Genomic DNA, 27,030 nt, shown 5'->3' with positions numbered 1-27,030 from the left:
CTCCGCCACAGTCACCACCAAACAACTGAGTTATTTCTACACATCAACCAGCATCCGGCCAGTCCACCGCCTTTCATTGTTTATACCGTTACAAAAACAACAACAAAAACAAAAACATCGGCCAATGAAAACAAAAAGTCACCATCACCGGTATGCCCGATGGCCAGTCCAGCTATGGTCGTGCCATCAGTTAACCCTTTGCGTGCCAGCTGTGGCACGCGTGTCCAGGTTTGCCGACCCCTGCTATAGCAGATAAGTGTTTGTTTAAAAAGATGTGAATAAAACATTGGAACAGACCTTTTATCTATGACAAGTACTGCTATCAAAAAAAGGCTGAGATGGGAAGATTATTATTGTGAAGGCATTTAATGTGAGAATCAGTCTGATACGCTTGTATGGTGTCTTGTCACAAAAATGGAGTCACTCTAGCAGTACTGTTGTGTTTTATTTTATATCTGATGGGCGGATTTGTGAGTTCATAAGTGGAAGTGATTCTGGAGTTGACAGCTGTCTTCTTCTGTTGTGTCATTCTCATCAGGGGTCACATCAACCTGACAATGCTGGGCGCCATGCAGGTGTCAAAACATGGAGATCTAGCCAACTGGATGATCCCAGTAAGTTTGCTTTTGATTGCCCACAGCTGTTAACTTTTTTCCACATTTGTTGTTTCTTCAGCACCTGCTGTGGTTCAGCACAGCAGTATAATGAGCGTGCTCCAAATGTTTAATTTGTTGAGGGTTTGCTGATAGGGTTTACTGATATTTTTGTAATTTTATTTAATTATTTTTATTTATTGAGTTTGTGTCAGGTGGGTGTTTGATAATGTAAAAGTTGTGGTACGGTTTTATTGTTACATTATTCTAACTGTATACATACATCCTTCTGTCAGTATAGTACATATTCATACTCATTCTTTGTCTTTATCTGGCTTTCAAGATCTAAAACACTGAATAATCCATCACTATATAAATAATTACTTGTTGTAATATTAGTTCAAACATGTAACTACTACGAATTCTCTTTCAGAATACTTGCAACGATACTTGTATCAATATTGAACCGTTCGATATAGTGGTTTCAGTTCGGTACGCATATGTATCGAACAATACAAAATTTTTAATTTACTTTATCAACTGTTCTTCTGACGATGCTGTCTGTGTTGAGAGCTCAGTGGATATGTGTTCGACTACTCCGCCTAGACTGCACTGTCGAGGAAATGCCTTTCACTCTCTTGTTTGTGAGTGCTGCAGCATAATGGGTGTACAACATTATTATTAGATATTACATCAGGTCAGTTGGTACTAAGACCACAGTGGCCTCAGACCTTGGGAATGATTACTAAGGTCAAGAACCCATTAAAAGCCTCTTTGCCATGTGGGAGTCCTCAACCAGAATGCCCCCTGGCCACAGAGTTTTTTTTTGTTTTGTTTTGTCTTTTTGCACTGAAGTGCTGACGTGTACGTGCAGAGTTGTTTCAGCATGTACATCATTTTATAGACACATCTCCTCTAAGCGACAAACTAGAAACGGGCACAGTCTTGGAGACATGCAATTTTACCATGCAATTTCTTGTGTTATTTCCTTTTTTAGTTTTTCCTCTTTAGTCTAGCCCTCAAAGGGTTGATGGCTTTGGTTTCCACTAACCATTGTTACATCATTTCAAACTAAAACAACGTATATCAGTAAAGATTTTGAGTTTCAATATTTCATTCATCAACAGCCGATGTCCATTTGAGTATTCCTTTAATTGTTTTGAACAGTGTAAATGACTGCATAACAGCTTGGTGAATAGAATACTGTTGTTGATGGTGATTTGTAAATTTTGCAACTTAATTTAATTTTGACCACTTCACTCATACTTGTTTGTCCATGGTAATTGCTAATTAACCAGTGCTTGATTAAGTATGCTATGCAGATTTTGAAGCCCTGCAGTGGAGCTGCTCATAGACAAAGAATTTATTTATTTTGTTCTCTTGTGTAATTCTGGACATTTTGAAAAGCGAAACAATGCGGAACATTGGCACACATACTTCTGTCCTCACCTACGCTTCAATCTTCATTATCCCCTCTTTAGAAAGGATGGATGACGAGAATTACATTTGCAACCCTTTGTAATAATGAAAATTATTCACTATCTAAAGATGGGTGCATAGCGTGAAATTGGAAATGTTTTACGTAGGAGTTGGGGATGCAGTACTCTCAGTGAGATTATGTTGATTTCAAATGCTTTTAATATGCAAAATGCAGATGAACATTTTCCAGTTGAGGGCTTTGAAACGCTTTTACATCTCCACTCAGGCTGAAACATCTGGATTACAGGATTCGGACTTGTTGTGCTATTTTATCTTTGGCTGCGAGAGCTTTATCAAGTTGTCCTACATGGAGAGGTCTTTCACAGGAGATACACAAAATACTTCTTGTTATATGCACATCCTTCCAGGTTTCAAAATGAGAATCAAGTTCAAGTTCAAATTTTATTCGCCACATGCAGTGGCAGGTTGCCCTGCAGTGGAATGAACCCGCCCCCCAACCTTACACACACGACACACACATCACACGGGGCTACAAGTCAGAGAACGGTTGCATTACAGAAAAAACACTGAAATGTACACTACAATGGGAAAGTACAAGTGGAAAAAAAGAGACCTCTACTCATGCTGGGCTATAGGAGGACAGCATGAGAACAGGAAACAAAAAAACTCCTCTGCACAGAAAGCACATAAATGTCCACAGTACAACATTATAGAGCACGTGACCAGCAACAGGGTTGGGTAGGGGATAAGGAGTAATCCCAGGCAACACAGCAGCCATCCTGCCACTGCGCCGACTCTCCAGCGCGGGCCCAGACCCGCCTCGTGTTCCCAGGAGGCAACAAGCATCGAAGGCATTGGAAGGGGAGGGGGGATGAGTGAGTGCTTATCAGTGTAAGTGTATGTGTGTGCGTGTCCATAGTTCAGCTGAGACAGTGTCCTTCGCCCTATCAGGCTAAGTAAAGTCTACCAGCCAACCCAGGTGGCCTTGCATAGAGTGGGAAGAACAGTCAAACACAGTCGTTATCAGGGAGTTTTCGTTCGGCTCCAGCCTTGAGCCCATAGCTGGCGCCGAGGGGATATCAGCATTATGATGTTGATGTTGTTGATTTTTCTTTTATGCGAGCAGCTCATGAGAATTTCAAAGCTGTTCTTTAACACTCCGACACTGGTCTCGCAATCTCCTGTTGGAGAACCGCGAGCTTCTCCATGATGTTATCAAACTTGCGCTCCGTGGTCTTATCATTCTTGTGCTCAGAGAGCCGATTCTGAGAACTCACGACTGCAGTGAGCTGTTCCACGATGTAATCCAGCTTTCGCGCAGAGGTGTTGCTCTGAGCAGACCTCTCCTTGATGTAACCCAATATACGCTCAGAGGTGTTATTCTGAGTATTCACGGCAGCTGTAAGCTTCTCCAAGGTCTTAACCATGCTGCACTCAGTGAGCCCATTCTGAGAATCATGTCTCTCTTTTATTTACTTATTTTTTCCAATGTTATTTTGACCAAACTCTGTCGTTAGTTTTACTCGTTCCTTTAAAACTGAAATGAATAAACAAGCACTTCAAGGCAATCGTATAAAGGTTAACGAAAGCATAAACATTTATCTGGTCAACAAAAACATTTTAAAGTTAAATCACTCACAAAAAAGCTGTTAGTATTTGCAGAAAGTTTTTTTCTGGGTTTTACTGCAGTGTGAAGATTAATTGGATTTTTTTAAATTAAATAGTTTAATTGATATAGCTTTTAATTGATAAGGCAAGAGAAACAATTTTTTTTATTAGATTTTTTTTTATTATGCACAACTTTGGCTGTTATTATTATTATTATAAGTATAGAGTTGAAGAAGAATTCTCACTCAAAGTGATAAATTGTATCTCTCTGAGTATGTGAATAAGTTCAAGAAAGAGTAATAAGGTTTAGAGTAAGTTACAGTTTCATGTTTATTGTGATGCTACATATGTTTATTTTACTAAAAACGTGCCCACTCAAGTGATGGTAGGTTATGTTGCGTCTTCATATTGAAAATAGGTGCTTTGGTAGAATGATAAATGTGTAATTTTGTTATTGTGATTTTGTCTGGAACACTACGATCTTGTTACAGTAACTAAGATGGTTGTTTGACAGAGATGTTTTTAAACTCTTTTTTTAATTTAAGGAACCAATGGCAGCGTAGGAAAAGAACCTTGTGTCAGAAGTGAAGTTTTAATTGTATTTATCTATTTTTTTTTAAATATTCATTTTATTTGTTACTAACTATGAGTCTATTAAAAGCCTATGATTATGATTTATCCTTTCCTTTGTTTGTTCATTGAAGTTTGTATTTTACAGAACAGAATTAGAATTGATCATTGTTGAGCTTAAATGGAGAAAACAGCCGCTGCCTCAGACATATATTCCAAAACCCCAGAGGCTCAGTATAAGTGCAGCTAAGTGCAGCAATATTACAAACTACTTACTATTAAAATGCAGTTACTCTCCTAAGTGCTCATAAGATCTGGTGGCAGCTTTAATGAAGCTGCTTAAGAAGATTTTTCTTTTTTATATATTTATAACAACAATTTAACTTAGACATATAAATGGCCTGCATTTGTATAGCGCTTTTTAGACATGACTGAAGGCTTATAAGTTAAAAATGTCCTAATGGATATTTGTAATCTCTCTGTGTCTTCTTGTGTATATATTTTTTAAGTTTTACTTTACTTGGGCTTCTCTGCTTAAAATTTCAGCTTTACAGTGAAATAAATTGCATTACTTATAGTGGATTGGAGCATATTTACCAATTATACACTGTAAACAGTTGTGTTTTTCGGTTGCTTTGAACACGCTGTGCATTGTCTTGCTGTCAGTTCCATCTCTCTGATTCTTGTCATTAGTTGTCTGGGTAACGAAGGCTTGTGGCAGTCTGTTGCTATGTTATTAAATAGAGAGCCGTTTGTATCAGACAGTGGAGATTGTCAGAGAACTGGAAGGGAGAGAAAGGAAGCCAGTTGGTAAGTGGGAACTCTTGGATTGTGAAGGGGGTCATTTTCTGTGGTGTTTCTGCCACTGACTAGAAAGCGAACACTCGCACAACAAATGAGAAAATTGTATGCTGTAGCCATGGCAACACAAAAAAATGCAAGCGTGCCTTAACCCTTAGATGATCCTGGGGTTTTTGTGTCATTGCGTTTTTTATTTTCATGCTATTTTGGCTTTGCTGAATTAGTATGGCTCATATTTGCCAGAGGATATTCATTTAAAAAAAATGTTATTATAAAATTGTCATCCCAGTTCCTTAAATTAGCTGAAAAATCCTAAGCGATGCAAAAACCTCCACATTTTATCCTAAGGCCAAAAAATGCCCCATTGAAAATCTTTGAAAATGCATTTTTTTTATCACACATTTATCATGACATCAACTAATTCATTCTTTTAAGATAACCTAACCCTCAGTTTTTAGTTTTTATATTTGTCTCCCAGGTGGCGCTTCTTTTTGTTATCCAAGGCATGTACCAAAATTTTACATTTTTCTGTTTTCTGCTAAAATGATAAATGCGCGAAGCTATTGATGTTGGATAATTGTGTGAGTGTGTGTGTGCATGTGTGTGATGTTCACCTTCAAGTCTTTTCCCTTAGAAGGCCACACTCTGTGTTATAAAGTAATTCAGTAATAATAAATGATGAGTAACCTTTCAGATCTTCAAAGATATCTCAGCAGCAAATAAAATAAAACAATAATTGGAATTTAATGTGGTTCTTCCTCAGGTAGACTATGCAGTTGCACTGCATTGTTAGAAGTACAGGCGTTTTGGAGATGCAAGACTTTACAGCACACAGGAGGCGATTTATGAGTGTAAAGATGGCGCCTCATCCTCCTCTGGGGACTCACCTGAAAGTGAGAGAAGAGAGGAGATGGTTGAAGTCACAGGGTGAACTTCTCTATAGACTTGTAGTCAAGACCGCCTAATCCGAGACCAAGACGAGACCAAGACCGAGACAAAAAAGTCTTTAAACTGCAGCCAGATGCTGCTTCGTTTACGGGTGTCAGGTATATTTATGTGTCTTTGCTTTCGCACAGCCCTCCTCACTGCTGTCTACTGTCTCACTCACTTACTGAGAGGACAGACGCATGCTCCACTTGACTGTCGCGTTTCTCACCCTCTCGGTTTTTCACATAATGATATTATCCTATATCCTCGCATGTGATTGGCCACAATATGGAGGGATTGTAGCATAGCTGAGCCACTGTGTGACAGCTGAGCAGCGAAAGGAAATTAAGTGAGGGTAGAAATGACTGAAAGATTATTAGGCTCTGTTTTGAGTTTTGTTCAAAAAAGAATGACTTCATATAGAAAAAAATATATATATCACATATGCAGGACACCTTAAACTACTTTTTTAATTAAGCAGCAAGGCAGAACAAAGTCAGGGCTGTATCAAGACACAGGGACTAAACCCCAATTCAACCAGACCAAGAACTGATCTGGAATTAAAACAGGACTACAACAGTTCAAAATCAGGAGTATTTGGGACTTAACCAAGACAGACTATAAAAACTAGATGATAGTAGCACTAAAAATCATCATAGACCTGCACTACGCTTATTTTTTAATTCTACCAAAGTCCACTATTTAGATTCAGAAAAGTTTATGTAATTATTTAGCCTTGTTGTGCAAACAAGCCTGCATAACTTAATAAATATAGAATTTGAAAAGTAACAAATGGTATCTAAAAAGTTACATTAGGCACTAGATACATGTTCTGATGAGTTTTGATCCTGGGACACACACACCCTGCCACTAGCTATGCACTGCTGCTGATGGATGAAATCTTGCAGCAAATTGTGGCCATCACAAACCTGCATGGGAAACACTTAGTGGCTTATGGACACAGAGGAACTGCAGGCTTATGTAGGGATGCTTGTCACAAACCGGATCACACAGCCATGGCAAAAACCCGGATTGTCCAAAATCTATTTATTTTAAATAAATAAAACCAAAAAAAGAAACCTTATACAAACCATGGCGTGTGTAGTCAGTACAATCAGTGGTGTAGATGAGTGCATGGTTGGAAGGATTGTGTATGCAAAGTTTGTTTGTTTGCAAAACCAAACCAAATGCAAGCAAAATCCAGAGGGATGTCTCAGGGGAAAACGCCACCCAGCAACTGAGCTCTGAAAGCTTTTATAGAGCACTGGCACACCGGGCCCAGGTGTTGCCAGTGTCATTAATTGGGAATGAACCACTCCATCCCTCCAATGCCTGCAAACGAGACATGCCACACAAAGAGGCCAAAAGGACGGCAGGGTGGAGTGGGTCATCACAGTGCTCATTTTGGACAGTTTTTGCAGGTCAAAAAATTAATTAATTAATTCAAATCTGTAGGGTGGTGCTATGATGAGCCCCTCTCATCAGCAAATGTAAGGGCAGTGATTTTTGCACGGACAAAAAAAGAAGAGCTGGCAGCACCATGTGGGAAGCTTAGATTCAAAGACCTCAGTCTGTACATTTGCAAACTGTGCTCTAGCTCAGCTGGAGTCCCTCTTCTTTATACAGCTATAATCCAAAGGCTATAATTAATATTTTATATTTATATTTCAAGCTGAAGCAGTTTTAAAAGACTGTCATTTAAAGTATTACTATGCAGTACTTTTACAGCCGTTGGTGTTGGGTTGAGTTTTTGTAAATATCGGACACTGTAGAAAAAAATAAGAATGCATTCAAATCAGTGTTGCTGCCAATCGTTGATGCCGGGCCTAATAAAAAGAATAAAATAATAGTCAAACACTCCTTGAAATAAAGTTTTTAGACATTATTTGTTGTTGTTTTTTTCTATAAAAAAACAGTGGAGATATCTAAACATAATGGCATTTAAAGAGTGAAAAAATAAGGAGTTAAAATAAAAAGAATTAAAATTAATTTTCAATTCATCATTCAAAGTTGAAAAATAATATTACTATGTAATATTTTTACACCTGTTTTGGGAAGAATCTAATGTCATCACAGGACAGATGACATTAAGTACTAGGTTGTCCCATGCCCTGCTGTCCCATGTTCCTGGAGAGATGGACCAACAGTTTTGAATGTACAGCAAATCACAGTGTAAAAATGTTATAGAATACAATAGCCCTTTGTTGTCATTCTACATGTACAATTAAATTATATTTCGTTTTGTTTTTTATTTAGTTTTTTTTAGAATAGAATATATAGCCATTTCAAACTGTTCCATACTTGGTCTAAACAGCAATAGTCTTAGTCCTCTGGCACCTGGGGCTCACTTTGAACGGTGGTTTAGTGAGATAGACTGTCATTGTCTATGCTTTTACATATTGTGATAGGTGTCATCTTAGCAAAGCTTCAACTTAAGAGGTCTTATCAGGTTTCTGCACCAGTTATACTGCTCCCGGCAGCCCCACACCCTCCACCCCACCATTAATCACTCATTGTTATAGTTGTGAGATGGTTTTCGTGAGTCTGTGTGCTATCTCGTGTTAGAATATTTTTACCAGGTCTTTTGTTAAGTAAATTATTAAATGAATGAATGAATTAGCCCACCTACTCCCGTAAAGCCTGTTCCCACTGCACTGGGAAGAACAAGATAAATAACCTGCCATCTGTTGTTGGATTGAAGTTCTCAAACTTTTCATGCTGAATGTAACTTGAGAAACGCACAACAAACCTTTTGAGGGATGAAACAAATCAATATGTCGGGTTCAGCTACACTATACAGTAAATACTGCATGTGTGCTTACTGGTAGATTTGTAACTTACTTGCAAGTGAGTTGTCAGTTTGTTCATATAGGGCAAACAGTATTATGCAGCAATGGAAATGAATGGCAGGTTTTCTCCATGTTTCCTGTCTATTTTATTTTCTTACACATTTAGATTCAAACCAGTCTCTGGTTATCACCCTACATGTGACATTAGTTGTCAGTTTTGATTGGCTGTTTAATTTTTTATCAACCTCAATGACTGTACACATCCAATCAGGAAGATTCATGTTATTTAACATTCTGATCTTGTGTGTTATTTGGAACCAGGCTGACTGGCTGCTGTAGCTTTTATTTTGCCTGGATTTTATATGATGAATAACATCTACAGTTGAACTAGGCCATTAATGTAGAACTACTAAAAATCTCAAACCTAACACAGTCTGTTCCTTATGTTCATTTATGTAGAATTTGTTGTTCTCTTCTATATACAGTTGTACAGCTGTAGGGTTTTTGGGAGCTGAACATTGTTTAGAAGAGAGATGTTTCGTGTTTTTGTGTGTTTCTGCTACTGAATTGTTTCCTGACATACTTTTAAGTGTCCTAGTGGCCCTGTGGTGCTACGATTATAGCAGACAAATGGACACAGTAAGAGTGGTGAGGAAATTTAAAAGGAACCAGCCTCAGTCAGACCAACAAGGTTAATATCATTAAAGCTTTGTTAATTAAATGACTAAATTACTCTGCTCTTGTTGGCTGCTTAAAAAGAGGATATTTCCATGGGTGTTGTTCTGAAAGTATGCTTTACAGCATCTGCTGGTCAGAGGCTCAATGCTGTGTGTAGCTTTGTCATCTTCATAGCGTTGATTTTGCAAAACACAAGTCTTTAAGACGTCTAACATTGAGAGGCAAGTTATTGTGAGAGTTCAACATTCGAGTGCCACTCAAAGGTTAGGCAGTTTACCGGAACATAAGTCAACCTAACGCATATATATTAATGTAATGTCGAACTTCAGAGGCAAGTTTTAACTGAATTCTAAGGAAAACCTGTTCCAGACAAGGTTGGGCTGACCCCTGTTAACATGGTGAATGTGCTAAGTAAGTAAAAGAGCCAGCCTCATGACACAAGGTTCAACATGCCTTGATAATACAGCCTTCTGGGTGGAATAGATTTGCTTTTCCCATCATAACTCTCCATTAATTAGATTTTTTTTTTTACACTCTTACAGATCATGTTAATTTTGAGTTTTGCTGCATGCAGCAGTTTAGATCAAAGTAGGCTCAGATAACCTCGTGCAAAGCTGTGAATGAGAGGGAAGTAAATGCCAATCCTCCTAGCAACATAGGTCACTGACAAACAGAGCATCAACCTTTCTTTAATTTTCCACATCAAATCTTATTTTCTTGCACAATTTATATACAACAAGGTCACATTTTGCTATTTATCGTACTGTTTATTTTAATCTTTGTGTACAACGCTTTGCGACTACCTGTCTATGAAAAGCGCTTAATAAATAAACTTTACTTACTTACAATCATTTGTGACACATTTGACTACTTCCACAGAAAGCTGTTGATCCTCTGCTACATTTTTGGTTACAAGAAAATACATCAAATCATTTTCGCAGTTAGGGATAAATGTACTGCCCCATAGCAAAATAAAAAATTGATTTTTCCATTTTATAATTTCCTCCGGAGTCATTGTCTTGATTTTTACTAATCAAAACCATACTAGAATGTTAATACTTGTGTGGTTATGATCTCAAAAGACACACCCTTTCGATTAACAGCCTATGTTGTTAAATGGAGTACATTAGCAGATGTCTAGTTCTGGATGGTAGCTGTAAATCACAACTTGCATTTAGCAGGTCAGACAGTCTTATCCCCTTAGGCCTGTGTACCCATCACCTAAGCCCACTGGCTGTCATAAAGTGCATTAACATTGATTATATGAAAAACAACACTGTTTAATCTCAAGTGTCTGTGTAATAAATAAAAACGCTGAAGGAAAAAAGCTGGTGAGACAGTTTGGAGATTAAAAGTCAAAATGGATACAGTTGTATTAAACCTGATATTGGTAGTTTATTTGGGGGTATTGATATGCTGTTACAGCAGGCACTTTCAATTGGACGACAAACAAGTAAATGAAATTAAATGCTGCCTCTTCAATATCCAATATTCTAACCCACCTCCTGTCTCCCAAACCTCCTTTCTGTTCTCAGTTAATATCTTCTCTCCCCAGCTGGCCTTTCCCACAGGCAAACAGTATCCTTACAATGTGTCACCCTTGGCATACATACCCTCCGGTTATTGAGCAAAAAGCAAACCACGCTCTACACATGATTGATGAGGAAATGGGATTCTAATTCAGTTATTGAGCCGTCACCCTGCGGCCATATGTGCACATCAACCTTCCTTATTCGGAAACCTTCCTTATTGTGGCCAATGTTTAACTTGAAGACAGTTTTTTTTTTCCCCGGCTGGCGGATCTCAGATTCCTTTTTTTAGCATTTTTCTTTCCCACCTTTTAAAAAAAAAAAAAGAAAGAAAAGAAAACGGTTTTGGTTTTATTTGTTATTGAAGAAAATATCCATTGTGACATGACAAAGCTTCAGTACACTGGATTCCTGCACAGAATCATTCAGTTATGTTTAGTGCAGTTCTAATGCAGAATGCTTTTTCTTCCTGCTCTCTGCATTGCTTACATTCCTTGCAGTTGTCATTGTGTTTTTCTGTTGAAAATAACAGACCGGTCATGAGCAGTTATGGCTGAATTATTTTAACAGCACAAGTCTTTACCTGTACTACTAATGAGACATTCTGTCTTGAGAGAATCCTCCATTCACTGCACCAGAATAATTCTTATGCTGGTTCTGACTTCAGAACATTGTAATCCTGTTGTTGCTCTGTCTTTCAGTACATTACTACAGCACGACTAGCCCCTATATATCTTCAAAGGGTCACACTGGAATCCTTTATCTTGTGCAAAATCCTAAAATACTTAATCCCTTCTCTGCCCCTTAGTTCTCTGCACGTGTCAGACCTCCAACTCTAAACCCAGGTATGGAATTTGCAGTCCTCAGGCAGAGGTTTGTTAGGTAACCTGCACACCAGCCTGTGACTAGAGGTTTCAGACCTTAGATTTTGGCGTGGTTCCCCAGCAGAGATCTGCACTGCATTATACCAAGAACTCATTGCGTCAGTAAATGGCAATGTGTGAATGAAACTGTTAGAAACATTAACATAAATGTGACCCGTGTCTGAATTTTAAAATGCTGTCACTTCAACAGATTGATACTGCTTTCAACGTTACTTATGCCGTGACTGAAAAGGCTTAAGAAATGGTCAGTGTTTTCTTGTGGCACTTGTTTGGGTTTTCTCAATAAATGTGAAGCATCATTATTAAAGGTAGAATTATTTTTACTTTGTGATTCAGTCTATACAAAATGGAGTTCTGGGGACACACATGCCGTAGGTGGGACTATCAGAAAAGGTGGCTTGGAGTACTCTACTGGTGTTTCTTTTTCTTTTGTTTCTTTTTCTCTAATGCTGCATTACTTTTACGTTGGAAGTCAGGTATGCGTTCCAATAGTAGTAGTCAAGAACGCAAGAAAAGACAGGCTTTGTTTTGCGCCCTTGGAAGGTAGAGCCATTTATCCATCACTAGCAATATACTATAATGTTAGGGTTTTCGCACTTACAAACACCAATGCAGCACATTTATAGATGGAGCGTGTTAGTACTTTGTTTATGACTTATTTACAGAGTCACAAATACACAACAGTAGTAGTACAGATTGCAGGTTTTACTTCTCAGTTTCTGCCATCTTGAATTGCAAAGTCAGGGTTTGCGGGGCTTTTTTGAATTTGAAACTTCAAACTCAGAATCAAGGGTTTCTGGCTTCCCACTTCAAATGGAATGCAGCATAAAACACATTGGTGCCACTAACTGGTGTGATCCTATAGATAAATGTAGCTAAATGGTCTTTCTCTCTCTCCCTTTTTTTCTTTTTTTTTCAACGTATGTGTAGCTGTTTTATGGTCTATTGTCAATTAAGCTTAAATGTAAAATGTTTTGGTAATCCTAACTAGGGATTAGACCGACTATAATTTTGTACTATACTCTCTAGCTAATGTTGTGAAAAATCAGTCAAGTGAAAATATCATTCTGTCCAAGATTAGATGGAATAACTAAAGTCTGTTTGTTTCTCTTCTATTCTCAGGGTAAGATGGTGAAAGGAATGGGAGGAGCCATGGATTTGGTGGCAAGCGCTGGAACTAAGGTGGTGGTCACCATGGAGCATTCAGCTAAGGTGTGTAAACATGTAGTTGGGCCAATATGCTCGCTGTGTCACGCAGTGATTTTTAAGTCAAATCGCGTGTCGTGTGACACAATCTTTGTGGTTTGTCAGCCGCCTGTGCACCTCTAGATTTGTGTAACTTGGCGTGTTGCGTTTTGGCAGTAGGAGCTGGATTGAAGACACGAGTGTATGATCGTGACACTTTTTACCGCCAATTTAAGCTCAGCGATATACAGATATACAGAGGGAGAACAGTTTAACAGTTTAAAAACTTGCAACCCCCCCTTGACTTCTGGTTTTGACTTATTTTCCTCCTATATCAGCGCTTATGTGGCGATATTGTCCGAGTGGCGACACCTATCATTCAGGAGAATACTGCAGTGGCTTAAAGTGACTGTGAGACGAGGTTGCGGAGGTGATAGAAGCGACCATTGAGGCCTTAAGGGTGTGTTAGCATGAACTCTTATTGTGGTTTTTCTAGCTAACATTGCCTTTACGAGTCACTCAAGAGACTTGTTTCCTTTCTGTGAGTGAAATTAAATTAACAGCGTCCTTTTCCCGTGTTTATATCTTCACCAGCGTTACTTGTATCTGCTTCCTACAGTAATGAATGTGAGTGCTAGGGCTGATTAAGGATAATTCTGCTAATGGATTGCTTAATATCCTTTTACTAGAGAGGGCTGGCTCATTCTAGTGAGGCACACAATCCACCTCCTGTTTGCTCATCTTCAGTTAATTTAAATACAAGTCTAGAATTGGGCTTAGTGTTTTGAGACGAGCTGATAGTTAGACCGGGACTGCAGCAAGAGATGACTAATCCCACAGGGGTTCTGACACTTGCAGTACGCAATCCAGCTGAATTGGTTTACTTTTAGAAAGTCCAAACCAATGTGATGCAAGGGCAATGTAACATTCTGCATTTACAAAAGCATGCTGTTTTTTGCTAATGGGACTCTGTCTGGTGCCCAGCTAAAGTCCAGATGGTGCAGCAGGTGAGCATAAATTTACTGCCCTGAAGGCTGCTTTCATTCATGATGGGGAAGGGGAGTGGGAGAGTGAGAGAGGGTGTGTGATGTATGCCTCTTAGACATCGTTGGAGGCTTCTCTCTCTCTTTCTCTCCCTCTCTCCTTCTTTCTTTCTCTCTCCCTCCTTTTCCTTGAAGATGTCTGATGGAGAAACTGAGGCACACACTGTATTTGTGCTGGATGTCCTTTAGGATCAATATACATACCCAGCTGAAACACTGAATATACACATATATGTACAACATAAAAGATCCCTTCCAAAAACATCCAGATACTAAATGAAGGCAATGATGTTGTCCTGTTCTTTTTAGGGAGGAAAACACAAGATACTGGACAAGTGCAGCCTGCCTTTGACAGGGAAACAATGTGTGGATCGGATCATCACAGAAAAGGTGCACTTTTATCTTTTTGTTTCTATATGTACATAATAGATGCAGATGTGCCTCCATGGATGCAAATGTGAATAGTGGATGGATAGATGAATGGATGATTGAGCTGTTCGTCATAAACTTCGACTGCTTACTAAGGTTTGCTACATAGACGGTGCAAGTGAGTAAGCTATGACTGAACAGGACTCCTGGCCTAGAAAGGATTTACATGGGGGACATGAGAGTGTTTTGTAGAACTAGTTTTTTAGTATATCTTCTAAAAATTGGGGTTTTGGAATATACTGCATTATATGAATTAGATACCTGTGATTTGAATTTATTTTAATGTTAATAGAATAATGTAAAATTCATTTTTTAATGCCACAGAATGGTCAACCCACAAAAATCCATCTAAATCCCCTGCTCGACTGCAGCTGAACACAGATTTATTTCAGAATCTATTTGTTAGATGATGTCATGAGGTACAACTGTAAACGCCACGCTTGTTACTCAGAGTAAAAAGAAGGTCCACCTCTACTGATGTCAAATACAATGTCTGACTGAACAGAAATGTACTATGTGTAAATAGTGTTGCAGACACAGGTTGGAATCACATTTTGTGTCATTAGCAATAATGAAAAAAATAATAATGCACAAAAGTCCACAAAGCACACGTAAACTAGAAGATCTTCTCCCAGGAGAAGCTGAGTGTTGATGAAATTTAACTATTCACCATTGATAAGTGATTATCATTTTGGCAGGCAGTGATTTCAATTCCTTTTCTACCACAGCTAATTAGTATTAGTAACAACGAGGGGTACACAGAAGTCCTTAACGAATAAAACACAAGTGCCTACACTGTGCATTACATCACACTAACACACACACACTAACTAACTAATACCAAAGGACTAAAGCTGTGCCGCAAAGCACAAGCTATATGCGTTGCATGATCTTGGAAAATGTGCTTAACATAAAAACAAGAAAACACAAATGTTACCCAAAACCTATTTTTAAAAAAAATTAAATTATACTATTATATATTAGGCCTATAAGAAACTGAATCCACATTTTATACCCAAAATTGAGCTGGCACACTAGACTCCAGTGAGAAGTCAAAAATGAATCAAGCATAACATTAACCGCTAAAACTTTTTTTTTCTTTTCAGTAAATTGTTGTAATTTGGCATATCAATCAAAAAAAGCTAGGAAGATTATGATGGACCTCTCCCATCCCAACAATGGACTCTTCTCACTGTTGAGGTCTGGGAAGCGCTTCCGCTCCCTTAAGGCCAAAACAGAGAGAATGAGGAGGAGCTTCTTCCCCCAGGCTATTCGGGCCCTGAACCAGGTGTAGGACTGGACTCTCCCAAACACGTCACTATAAGACTGGACTCTCACACACGTCACCACACGCACCACCACACATTTCCTATAATCCTATAATTCCTATAATTTATAATCCTTATCTTTATAATCTCATCTGCTATTTGCACATTCTTTACTGTAAATTCCTAAGTTAATTTGTAAATTTTTGTAGTAAATTGTAAATATTGTAAAACTTTTCTTCTGTCATTTAATGGTCGGGCATTGTACAGCTACAAGCATTTCACCCCCATGTCATACTGTGTATGGTTGTGTGTGTGTGACAAATAAAATTTGAATTTGAATTTGAATTTGAATTTGAATTTGAACATGTGATCTTGGTGTGACTTTCAGATAAAGGAAACCTCTTGAATCAAATGCATTAATTTTGTCCATGTTGTGTGGTCAAGTTTGAGCAATATAACATTTGCGTACTCTGGGAATTATCTAGTATTCTGTGCCTGTCAACTGATGTTGGTGTCCTTCCTTAGCTACAAGTTAGAAGATGCTTGTGAAGGCTTCAGCATGGTACTGCATTAGGCAGAGCCTAGTTGTTAGCTGTGTTGGGAGCAGTTTAAAAAAATATTTGAAACATCCAGGAATGTAGACCTAATTTATATTTGTGCTGTTGTTGGTTCTTTTGCTTTTCCCATGTATCTGGGATAAAAACTTTTAGCATTGCACATGGTTGATGTATCACCATCCACCTGCCCTAACACATACTGTGTGCCGTAGAGAGAACTACATAGATGCAACAGTTCTATCTCTTATCTTCGGGAATATTGGTGAAGGGAGCGAAGATACACAACAGGGATTTTATTTATTTTACTTCCAGCAATAGAACTTTTTTATTTGCATCAGCACTAGTTTTCTCCTCTGCTCTCTGTTTTAGTCTAAGTGTGTGAGTTTATGTGCATCTATTTATGCACCTGTTTTACTCCACCACACACAGAGCAGAGAAGATCAACCAGACCAGTTATGCTATCATGCCTGGTAGTCTTCCAGACCAGTTTCTTCTTCCTGGTGTAATTTTCAGCATAATCAAACTTGCTTTTTCACAAGTTATAATTTCACCAGCAATAGTTGTAAAAGTAGGTCAATAGTCTGCTCTGCTGCCATTGTTCTCCATAATAATAACAATGGTTAAAAACAGCAAACACCAATTGTATATGTAGTTCCTCATGTTTAGAGACTCAAAGATATTTCAAAAAATTAATATAATTATAAATATAAGGATTGTTTTTAATATAGTACTTGTATAAAAACTTTCACAGCTGACGACTTCCTGAAGTCTAGAACTTGTCAACTTCAACAAATTCTAGACCTTTACTGCCGCCTCTTTCTGTTGCTACTTGTTTGTGGGTCTCTCTATCCTCTTTTAGGTTCGGGTCATATTGCATTTACCCTGTGAACAGTGTTGGGAAGGTTACTTTTAAAATGTATTCCATTACAGATTACAGAATACATGCCCCAAAATGTATTCTGTAACGTATTCCGTTACGTTACTCAGTGAGTGTAACGTATTCTGAATACTTTGGATTACCTAATATATTATCATGCTTTTTACAACTACATATTTGTACTATTGTTGTGTGATTTATTACTATTACTGAAGGTCCACGGCTCCGAACCGTAGTAAAGGAACCTCTGACTAATACGGCGGGGTCCCTGTCGGCTCGTAGCCGAAAAATAGCTTTACTTTGTTGTCTGGGTCAGCTTTGCTTGCGAGAGGCAAAGAGAGGCGTTGAAAGGCTGCTCCAACGGAACTTATTGTTTCGGAGATAAACACGAACACAGCATACAGTCGAGTCTTAATAGCTTACTTACAACTGGGCTCGTCAGGCACTCTTCTTGGCTGCAGTGGTTATTATTATATTTACATGCTTCCAGCTCCCGTTTCTGCTCGGTGACAGCTCCGACTTTTCCACTCGCCTTTTTCTCCCTCCTCGCGCTCACAGAAACATATAGAGTGTGGCAGTCCATTCTCCCTGCAGCACGGACTACACTGCCCATGAGGCTACATTCTTTAGAGCTATACCTGTAGCATTCTGCCTGTTAGCTTAGCACAACAACAACAACAACAACAAAAAGCTCTCTCTCACCCAGGAAACACAGAGAGAGAGAGAGCGTCACCCTGTAACCATGGCAACCGTAACGCTGCCGCCTGGAACAACAGAACGTAGCTGTCAAACAAAACCAAACAGTCCTGACCCGCCACAATATGAAACAGGAAAGTACCGCAGTGTAATCCATTTACAGTGGGGCAAAAAAGTATTTAGTCAGCCACCGATTGTGCAAGTTCCCCCACCTAAAATGATGACAGAGGTCAGTAATTTGCACCAGAGGTACACTTCAACTGTGAGAGACAGAATGTGAAAAAAAAATCCATGAATTCACATGGTAGGATTTGTCAAGAATTTATTCGTAAATCAGGGTGGAAAATAAGTATTTGGTCAATAACAAAAATACAACTCAATACTTTGTAACATAACCTTTGTTGGCAATAACAGAGGTCAAACGTTTACTATAGGTCTTTACCAGGTTTGCACACACAGTAGCTGGTATTTTGGCCCATTCCTAGCATGATGTTTCCACCCCCATGCTTCACAGTAGGTATGGTGTTCTTGGGATGCAACTCAGTATTCTTCTTCCTCCAAACACGACGAGTTGAGTTTATACCAAAAAGTTCTACTTTGGTTTCATCTGACCACATGACATTCTCCCAATCCTCTGCTGTATCATCCATGTGCTCTCTGGCAAACTTCAGACGGGCCTGGACATGCACTGGCTTCAGCAGCGGAACACGTCTGGCACTGTGGGATTTGATTCCCTGCCGTTGTAGTGTGTTACTGATGGTGACCTTTGTTACTTTGGTCGCAGCTCTCTGCAGGTCATTCACCAGGTCCCCCCGTGTGGTTCTGGGATCTTTGCTCACCGTTCTCATGATCATTTTGACCCCACGGGATGAGATCTTGCGTGGAGCCCCAGATCGAGGGAGATTATCAGTGGTCTTGTATGTCTTCCATTTTCTGATGATTGCTCCCACAGTTGATTTTTTTCACACCAAGCTGCTTGCCTATTGTAGATTCACTCTTCCCAGTCTGGTGCAGGTCTACAATACTTTTCCTGGTGTCCTTCGAAAGCTCTTTGGTCTTGGCCATGGCGGAGTTTGGAGTCTGACTGTTTGAGGCTGTGGACAGGTGTCTTTTATACAGATGAGTTCAAACAGGTGCCATTCATACAGGTAACGAGTGGGGGACAGAAAAGCTTCTTACAGAAGACGTTACAGGTCTGTGAGAGCCAGAGATTTTCCTTGTTTGAGGTGACCAAATACTTATTTTCCACCCTAATTTACGAATAAATTCTTTACAAATCCTACCATGTGAATTCATGGATTTTTTTTTCACATTCTGTCTCTCACAGTTGAAGTGTACCTCTGGTGCAAATTACTGACCTCTGTCATCATTTTAAGTGGGGGAACTTGCACAATCGGTGGCTGACTAAATACTTTTTTGCCCCACTGTATTTCAACAAAGTAACTGTATTCTAAATACCACCTTTTAAAACGGTAACTGTAACGGAATACAGTTACTCATATTTTGTATTTTAAATACGTAACGGCGGTACCTGTATTCCGTTACTCCCCAACACTGCCTGTGAATCACCAGGGCTATGGGTTATGGAGCATTTGGCTGAATGTGAGCAGAGAATATAGCCCTGTGCACTTCAGAATTCATCCCGCTACTTCTGTCAGCATTCACCTCACCAACTAACGCTTCCACTGGCAGCCATACATGCTCATGCCATAACATTGCCTCCACTATAATTGACAGATAATGTTTGACAGCTTCAGATCATGAGCTGTTCCTAACCCTCTGAATACTTTTCTCTTCCTACCAGAATGGTGTGAGATAATCTAAATTTAATCTCTTCAAAGATTTATTTGTTTTTTCAGAACTGTGCAGACTCTCTTCGATATTTATTGGTAAAGTCTAATCTGGCCTTCCTGCTTGTGATTGTGCAACTTGTCATAAATCTTCTCTATTCATATTTATGGAAGCATTGCTTGAGAGAAAATGCATTAGAGTTTGCATTAGAGAAAATGATGCACCTACATCCTCAAGAGTGTTTATCTAAGGAGAGAACTGGCCATGAAACTGATTGTCACTCCAATGTCTGGAGGACTATTCCTAAATAGTTCATAAAATATTTTTTAAACCCTGTGAAGTAAATTCTGCAGTTTACTCAGAATTTGCAAAATTATATATTATATCACTGTCCAAATACTTACAGACCTGAATGTAAGCTGTAACCATTGGTTGGGTAAATTAAATACCGCATCCAACCAGTAAAAAGGTGGACTTTCTTTCTTTTCTTTTCTTTTTTTTTTTAGCCCAGAAGATTTTATAATCCTGTTTGTGGACTGTAAGAAAATCTGACGATCACAAGAGGCGATAGAAGATATGGACATAAGTAATGCATAGTATCTTTAATAAAGCCGATAATGCTCATCTGTACTTTATTGTCCATTGATTTCTTTTCATGCATGATTCTGCTCCAAATTGTTTTTAAAATAAGAGCAGAAACTAAAACCTTTAAAACCAAATACACTCCGCGCACAGACACATGCTGACCTAGCACATATATTCACACAAACACAGCATCCTCCTTGGCTCAACATGTCCAGGAGGGATAGCAATTCAAGTGTTGTCCTAAATAGTGATGTTATGATTTAAAGCTAAGTGTGGTAGGAAATCGATTGCCTCAAGCTGTGTCTCTGCTGCTGGAATCATTTTTGTACCCCATGTTGCCACTTCTTCACTCTTTACTACTTTGCTTCATTTAACAGTTAGTTGACTTACAGGAGTTTATTGCAATGATTTTGTGTGAGTAATTCTTATCACCTCTGTTCCCACTGTTGCTTTACATGCTGCCATGACAAAGGTCTCCACACTAGCTTTGAGTATTTTTCTCATCTTATCAGTTAAATCCTTCTTTAAAAATGAGGAAGTAAAAAAACAATAATTGCCCATTCATTTACCAATGAAACACAATGACTCCTGAATTATTCAATCATTTAATGGGAGCATAAAATCATTACCTTTGGCATTACCTAATGACAGCAATACCAGTGATGGCAATTATTTTTCAGCAACCAAATTGAAATTCTTTTATGGTCCTCCTGTGAGCTTTTGTCTGAAAACATCTCAAAAGCTACTTCTTGTAATTGCTGCAGTATATTGACAGGATGCTGGATAAGCTGTTGTTTATTTGTTGGAAGGTCAGGTGCTAATTTCTCCTCCTTTTCTCTTGTATTTGTCTAAAACGTTAAGCTGACCGAGAGAGTGTGCCTTAGTGTTGTTGCATGACATTCAGCCCACGTCTCGCCAGACAGCACATGGGGAAGACTACCGGCTTCTTAATGACTAACTTGCATCAATCTGGTTAATGATGGTGCTGGCTTTGAAGACTGTGAAGAAAGGTGACTCAACATTTTTATAACAAAAGGCTGCTTTGCAAATGGAGGCACGGTTGGTTATTCATTAGTATAGTGTGGCTATTATAAATGAAATCAGCTCCTAGTTCATTTTAAAATGTGCTTACCCAAGCCATTATGTGGCAAGCTTTTTTGCATTGTAAAGCAAACAGGGAGTTTCACATTGACATAGCACAGCACCTATCATACGAGTACATTAGTGCTGCATCTTATATTATACCCTTTGGCACATTTTGACAATTTTTTAATTTGCCCTAATCACTAGCGACATGTGTCACAATTAGAGATACATGTCAGTGTCTGTGTTATCCATAGACCCCTGTTCCTTGTGACATTCCATCTGTCTTGCTAATACTGGAGTGAGATATCTTCCTCCTGCCCTGTTACTGTGTGTATAGTTCTAATGAGCTGAGAGTCCTGACAGGCTTAGCCTGAATGTGAATATGACTTAGTCTGTCAGGCCCTGCTTAGGGAAGTAACAGGGCCAGCCTCGAAGAGTGTGCGTGTCTATATAAAGTATTTTTGCGTTGTTTGCATAAATAGTGGCATAGGATAATGGCATTTTGCCCTGCATCAGTTTTTAATAGCTATCATATAAACGGTACAGTACGAACCCCTACTTAAGCTGTCATCTTAGACATGTGTTGAGAAGTTGCAGTCTGCTAACTGACGATAATGTCACATTCAATTTGAAAAGACAAATTTGACACATTTTATAAAATAGCTTGTAGTACACACAAAAGAATGCACAAGTATATGAAGTTAGCCTAAAAGCTTAAGAATAGAATAGCAAGAACAGTAATATGTTTTTGTTAGGTTGTTTAATTTAAAAAAATTTACTCATTAATATACATTGTTTAGTGTGTAATTATATCTTCCAACAAACCAATGCCTTCTCATAAACGAATAAATTAATCTATTAAAAATACACAGGAGTGGGCGCCAGATTGTGGAAGCCACCATGTTGCCTCACCATCTTAAAAACATGTAGATGGGCTACATACGGCCACATATGTGGTAGACCTTATAAATAGCTCTTTTTAACTGTACCATTTAGCATTTGTACATCTCTTTCTCTCTATTTATGTCTTTCTTCTCTTCTTAATTTGCCTCCTCCACCATTCTTTTCTCTCCGACCTCATTTCCACCTGTTCCTCCCAAACTCAAACCTCATGTCCAGAAACGAAGTCAGGTCTTTAACACAAACATAAATATGCTGATTTATTCCTGATTGTCATACTTTTGGTCAGCAGATTAGACATTCGACTTTTCCATCTCCAGATATCTGACAATGAACCTGCTAAGTAAAATTACTACCTGGTTAGAAGCTATTATTATGTAGGCTTGAGGGTCCTTAAAATCACACTTCACCTCTAGTAACCAGTTTGAATACATCCAAATATAGAATGAGAGTTTATGCACAAAGTGTCCAAGTCCAACTATGTTAGATCCACTTTCAATAACAACAAAAAAGTTCAGGATATCCTCAACAACTCACCTGAGTATCGCTCTTATAGGATATAAGTGATTTTTATTGACTCATAGACTTCTATCAGACTACTTTGACAAAGTTTAACATGTGTTTTAGACATGGACACATATTTGTCTGACAGATGAACAGGAGGGGTAAGAAAACAGAATTCACTTGACTACAATCTATTGATACCTAGTGGTGAGATCTTACACATCACAGTAATCCGACATCATCCAGACTTGTGCTTGCTGGAAGGTTAAAGACTGGCTAATGTCCACTCTCATTAGCTTTGTGGCATGCACCTGTTATGAGCAGTGTCTGGAAACTTGGCTACAGTGCATGTGTGAAAAGGGTTTTGGCTTATAAAAGAAGGAAAGCTATTAATGGGTCTTCTTTTGGCTACTTTTCGGTAGACAGAACATTAGTCAAATTTTCTTTAAATATTCACATTTACTGTATTTTTCCCTTCGGCATGTAAGTTTGATGGGATTTAACATGGTTATTTTCGGTTCTGTTTTGCAGGGCCAATGCCTTTGGCTGTTACTGTATTTCATTACAATCAGATATTGACATCTCCAAGGGCCTCATTTATGAGTGCACTGTGTGCGCAAATTGTGTTGGCTTGTTTCGAAGCCTGGAGTCTGTTTATCAATTTTTATGTGTCTATTCACAAATTCTCAAAGTGCACATTCACAAATTCCTAAATGTAGACAAGTGTGCATAAGTACAATGTAAAATCATCACAGCAACCACTATTTTGAACGTTATAGCAAAATTCATATTTTAATCAATAACACAGTAATCTGTTAAAAATGATGCACCAATTAAAATAAAACTGCTTACTGCTTTGTAGTAGTCCAGCTTCAGATAGCTGAGGACCGCTCTCTGAGGCCTTTCCTAGATGTGTCACCAATAATTGCAGCTATTTTGTCATCTGTTGAATGGATGACACTAAAGTGGTACTCTGGCCCTCTGCCTGTGGCACTGATGTGTTTTTCTGGAGGTTGTCTCTTCTGGGTCCTTTTTGATAAATGAGGACCCCACATCCTTGACTGTGACCCAGTGACCGGACGCCATAAGGCTCAAACCTGTCTATCACAGAAGTGCTCATTCTGCCTGTTTTGTGTTTGTCTCATCACCCTCTCTCATCTCTCTCCCTCTAAATGTCCCATCTTTTTCCCTTACCCCCCTTATTCCTCTCGCTCATTTCTATCCTCTTTCTCTCGTTTTTTTTGCCAGGCTGTGTTTGATGTCGATAAGACAAAAGGTCTGACCCTGGTAGAAATATGGGAGGGACTTACTCCCGAAGATATCAAGGGATGCACTGGCACAGATTTTGAGGTGAGTAATGTAACAGTTAGGCTACTAGCACTATGAAGTGTTTTTGGACTTGGGTTTATTAAACATGAAACTTCTACTTGTCCTCTGTCTAATTTTTTCTAGGTGTCTCCCAACCTGAAGCCTATGCAGCAAATTTAGAGGAGCTTCCACTGGCCTCAGAGATGTGTTTTTGGTTTGTCACTTCATTTCTCTGTGATAAACATCAGGTTATTTAACAGCCTGAAATGGGTCAAATAAGCTTTTAAAAAACATACCTGGTTCAGCCAATGTTTTCTTGGCAATCAGCATGCAGCTGTCAAATATTTACCTCTGTATTATTAACTAAATTTGATTAACAGAAGTCCCTTTACACTGTTATTTTCGTGCTCTTAGAAGGAATGAAGAAAATTGCATTGTTACCTATTACACATTTAAGTTATTAATTTTTTTTTTTTTACTTACGCGAGTCTTTTACGCAATCATCAGTTTGAAAATTGCTTTAAAAATATTGATATTATTTTGTTTTTTCCAACTTTACTATTATTTTTAAAAGAAATGATGCAAAAACTCTTTTGAATCAGATTTTCTGGGAAATAAATAAGAAAGGTCAAATATTTGAACCGTGAGACAATTTCCAGTGTTTTGGCTCTCGACACTATAACAGTAGATGTTAAAAGTAGCAATCGGTGTGCAGTTAAGTGGAAACAAGCAGTAATTCAAGAATCACAATATATAATATGAAACATTGCAACTTTTTATATCAGCTCCAGACCTCTCCCGCCTGCTTCATTGGTGAAGGAACAACAGTGGAATATGCGACACCATTTATTATTTGGTTGAACGACTACATATTATCCAACTGTAACTTGAATATGATTGATAAGCTGAAAGGCATGCCTGTGTCTCACTGAAATGTAATGAATGAAAACCAATGTCCTATAGGTCAAGTGAGTATTCATTTATCGTAGAACAAATATGTATGGAGTTGTTTTAAATTGTGCTGTGACATGAAACGGAAAAAAAAGTTCGTAGATGAGGCTTCCAGTGTTGAATATGTTTTGTCTTTTTTTTTTTTTAATAATGAAGATGATGAGCCATTATTTTACTATCAACCTCTGCCGTAATGTAGACTTGTCTATTTTTCTCAACTTCAGGTGTTTTGAAGCAGGTGGGCTTGTCAGATATTTCAACCAGAAAACATGAAGCTTTAATAATTTTTACAGAGACATTTGCTGTTCAGATGCAATTGTGTGTAAAATAAAATACAAGCTGGCGTGCAGAGTGAAGCAAACTACGTTTTTCTTTCTTTTTGAATAAGAATCTTGAAACCAGCAGATGTGTTTTCAAGTGATTTAGCTCATCGAGAGTTTTTGACGCACTACAGGTTAAAGCTTTGTGTGTATGGATGGTGGGCTTAATGTTTACATTCTCGATTTGATTTTTCCACTCGGGCAGAGAGGTGCTGGCATAACCAGAGGCCCGTTACATAACCTGCGAATTCAGCCAGTAGGCTTTTGGGTTCAAGGAGATCAACTGGGTTGGATCATCAAGCAGAAAAATGGAAGAAAGTGACAGGGGCTCCAGCCACCGGCTGTTGATGTTAATCCAGCACACTCCTTCATGAGTCAGACCAAAGCAATACTCCATAAGCCTACATTTTGTAACCTAGTTCTCATACTTGTACTTGAATTCACTGAAGAGGGAATTTGAAGAACGCAGCGGGTTTTAGTAGGAACATGTTTCTGAAAAATACAAATGGATGACCTTGCTTTTGAGGTTTTCAAAAGGGGATATTAAAATGGGTTTTCAAGATTTAGTTAAAGATAAGATAAGATAACCTTTATTAGTCCCACACGTGGGAAATTTGTTTTGTCACAGCAGGAAGTGGACAGTGCAAAAGTTATGAGGCAAAAATTAGAATACAATAAGAATAAATACAGTACACAACTGTACAGAATAGAATAAAATAAAATACTATATACAGTAGAATAAAATAAAATAAATATACAATAAGATAAAAATAGAATACAAATACAAATACTATATACAACTGAGTAAAAATACAACGATGACAGAAAGGATTATTGCACTTAGTATTATTGCATATGTATGGATGTGTGTGCTTGATCAGTTAAAGTCTTTATTATGGAGTCTGACAGCAGTGGGGAGGAAAGACCTGCGAAATCTCTCCGTCCCACACCGTGGGTGCCGCAGTCTCCCACTGAAGGAGCTGCTCAGTGCTGTCACAGTCTGCTGCATGGGGTGGGAGATGTTGTCCATCAGGGATGACAGCTTAGCCGCCGTTCTCCTGTCACTCACCACCTCCACTGGGTCCAGAGGGCATCCTAGAACAGAGCTGGCCCTTCGGATCACCCTGTTCAGTCTCTTCCTGTCCCCAGCAGAGATGCTGCCGCCCCAGCAGACCACGCCATAAAAGATAGCAGAAGCCACAACAGAGTCATAGAATTTCTTCAGGAGTGGGCCCTCCACTCCAAACGACCTGAGTCTCCGCAGCAGGTACAGCCTGCTCTGCCCTTTCCTGTAGAGGGCGTCTGAGTTATGAGTCCAGTCCAGTCTATTGTTCAGATGAACACCAAGGTACCTGTAGCTGTCCACAGCCTCAATGTCCATACCTTGGATGTTCAGTGGTTGCAGTGGAGAATGCTTGTGCCTGCGGAAGTCTACCACCAGTTCCTTGGTTTTACTGGCGTTGATCTGGAGGTAGTTCAGCTGGCACCAGTCCACAAAGTCTTGGGTCAGACCTCTGTACTCCTTGTCGTCCCCATCAGTGATGAGGCCGACTATTGCAGAGTCATCAGAGAACTTCTGCAGGAAGCACTGGGTGGAATTGTGGGAGAAGTCTGCAGTGTAGATGGTGAAGAGGAACGGAGCCAGAACAGTTCCCTGTGGGGCCCCCGTACTGCAGACGACCCTGTCCGACACACAGCCCTGAGTCCTCAC

At 38.9% G+C, this 27,030-nt stretch overlaps 1 protein-coding gene across 1 annotated transcript in view; it reads left to right on the top strand.

The window, feature by feature from the left end:
• Positions 1-25,351, top strand: part of oxct1a (3-oxoacid CoA transferase 1a) — a 51,768-nt gene extending 26,417 nt beyond the window's left edge. The window contains exons 13-17 of the mRNA XM_085367380.1: positions 539-614; positions 12,942-13,031; positions 14,357-14,437; positions 23,989-24,090; positions 24,193-25,351. Coding sequence (XP_085223506.1) covers positions 539-614; positions 12,942-13,031; positions 14,357-14,437; positions 23,989-24,090; positions 24,193-24,228 — 385 coding nt within the window. The 3' untranslated portion in view covers positions 24,229-25,351. The remainder of the gene's footprint in view (positions 1-538; positions 615-12,941; positions 13,032-14,356; positions 14,438-23,988; positions 24,091-24,192) is intronic.
• Positions 25,352-27,030: the final 1,679 nt, after the last annotated feature.

This window comes from Diplotaxodon limnothrissa, linkage group LG12, assembly GCF_057381915.1.
Source record: "Diplotaxodon limnothrissa isolate DT_005_m linkage group LG12, D_limnothrissa_male_GT1.1, whole genome shotgun sequence".
Lineage (NCBI taxonomy): Eukaryota > Metazoa > Chordata > Actinopteri > Cichliformes > Cichlidae > Diplotaxodon > Diplotaxodon limnothrissa.
The sequence above is the reverse complement of the archived record's forward strand: the minus strand, read 5'-3'. Positions and strand labels throughout refer to the sequence as shown.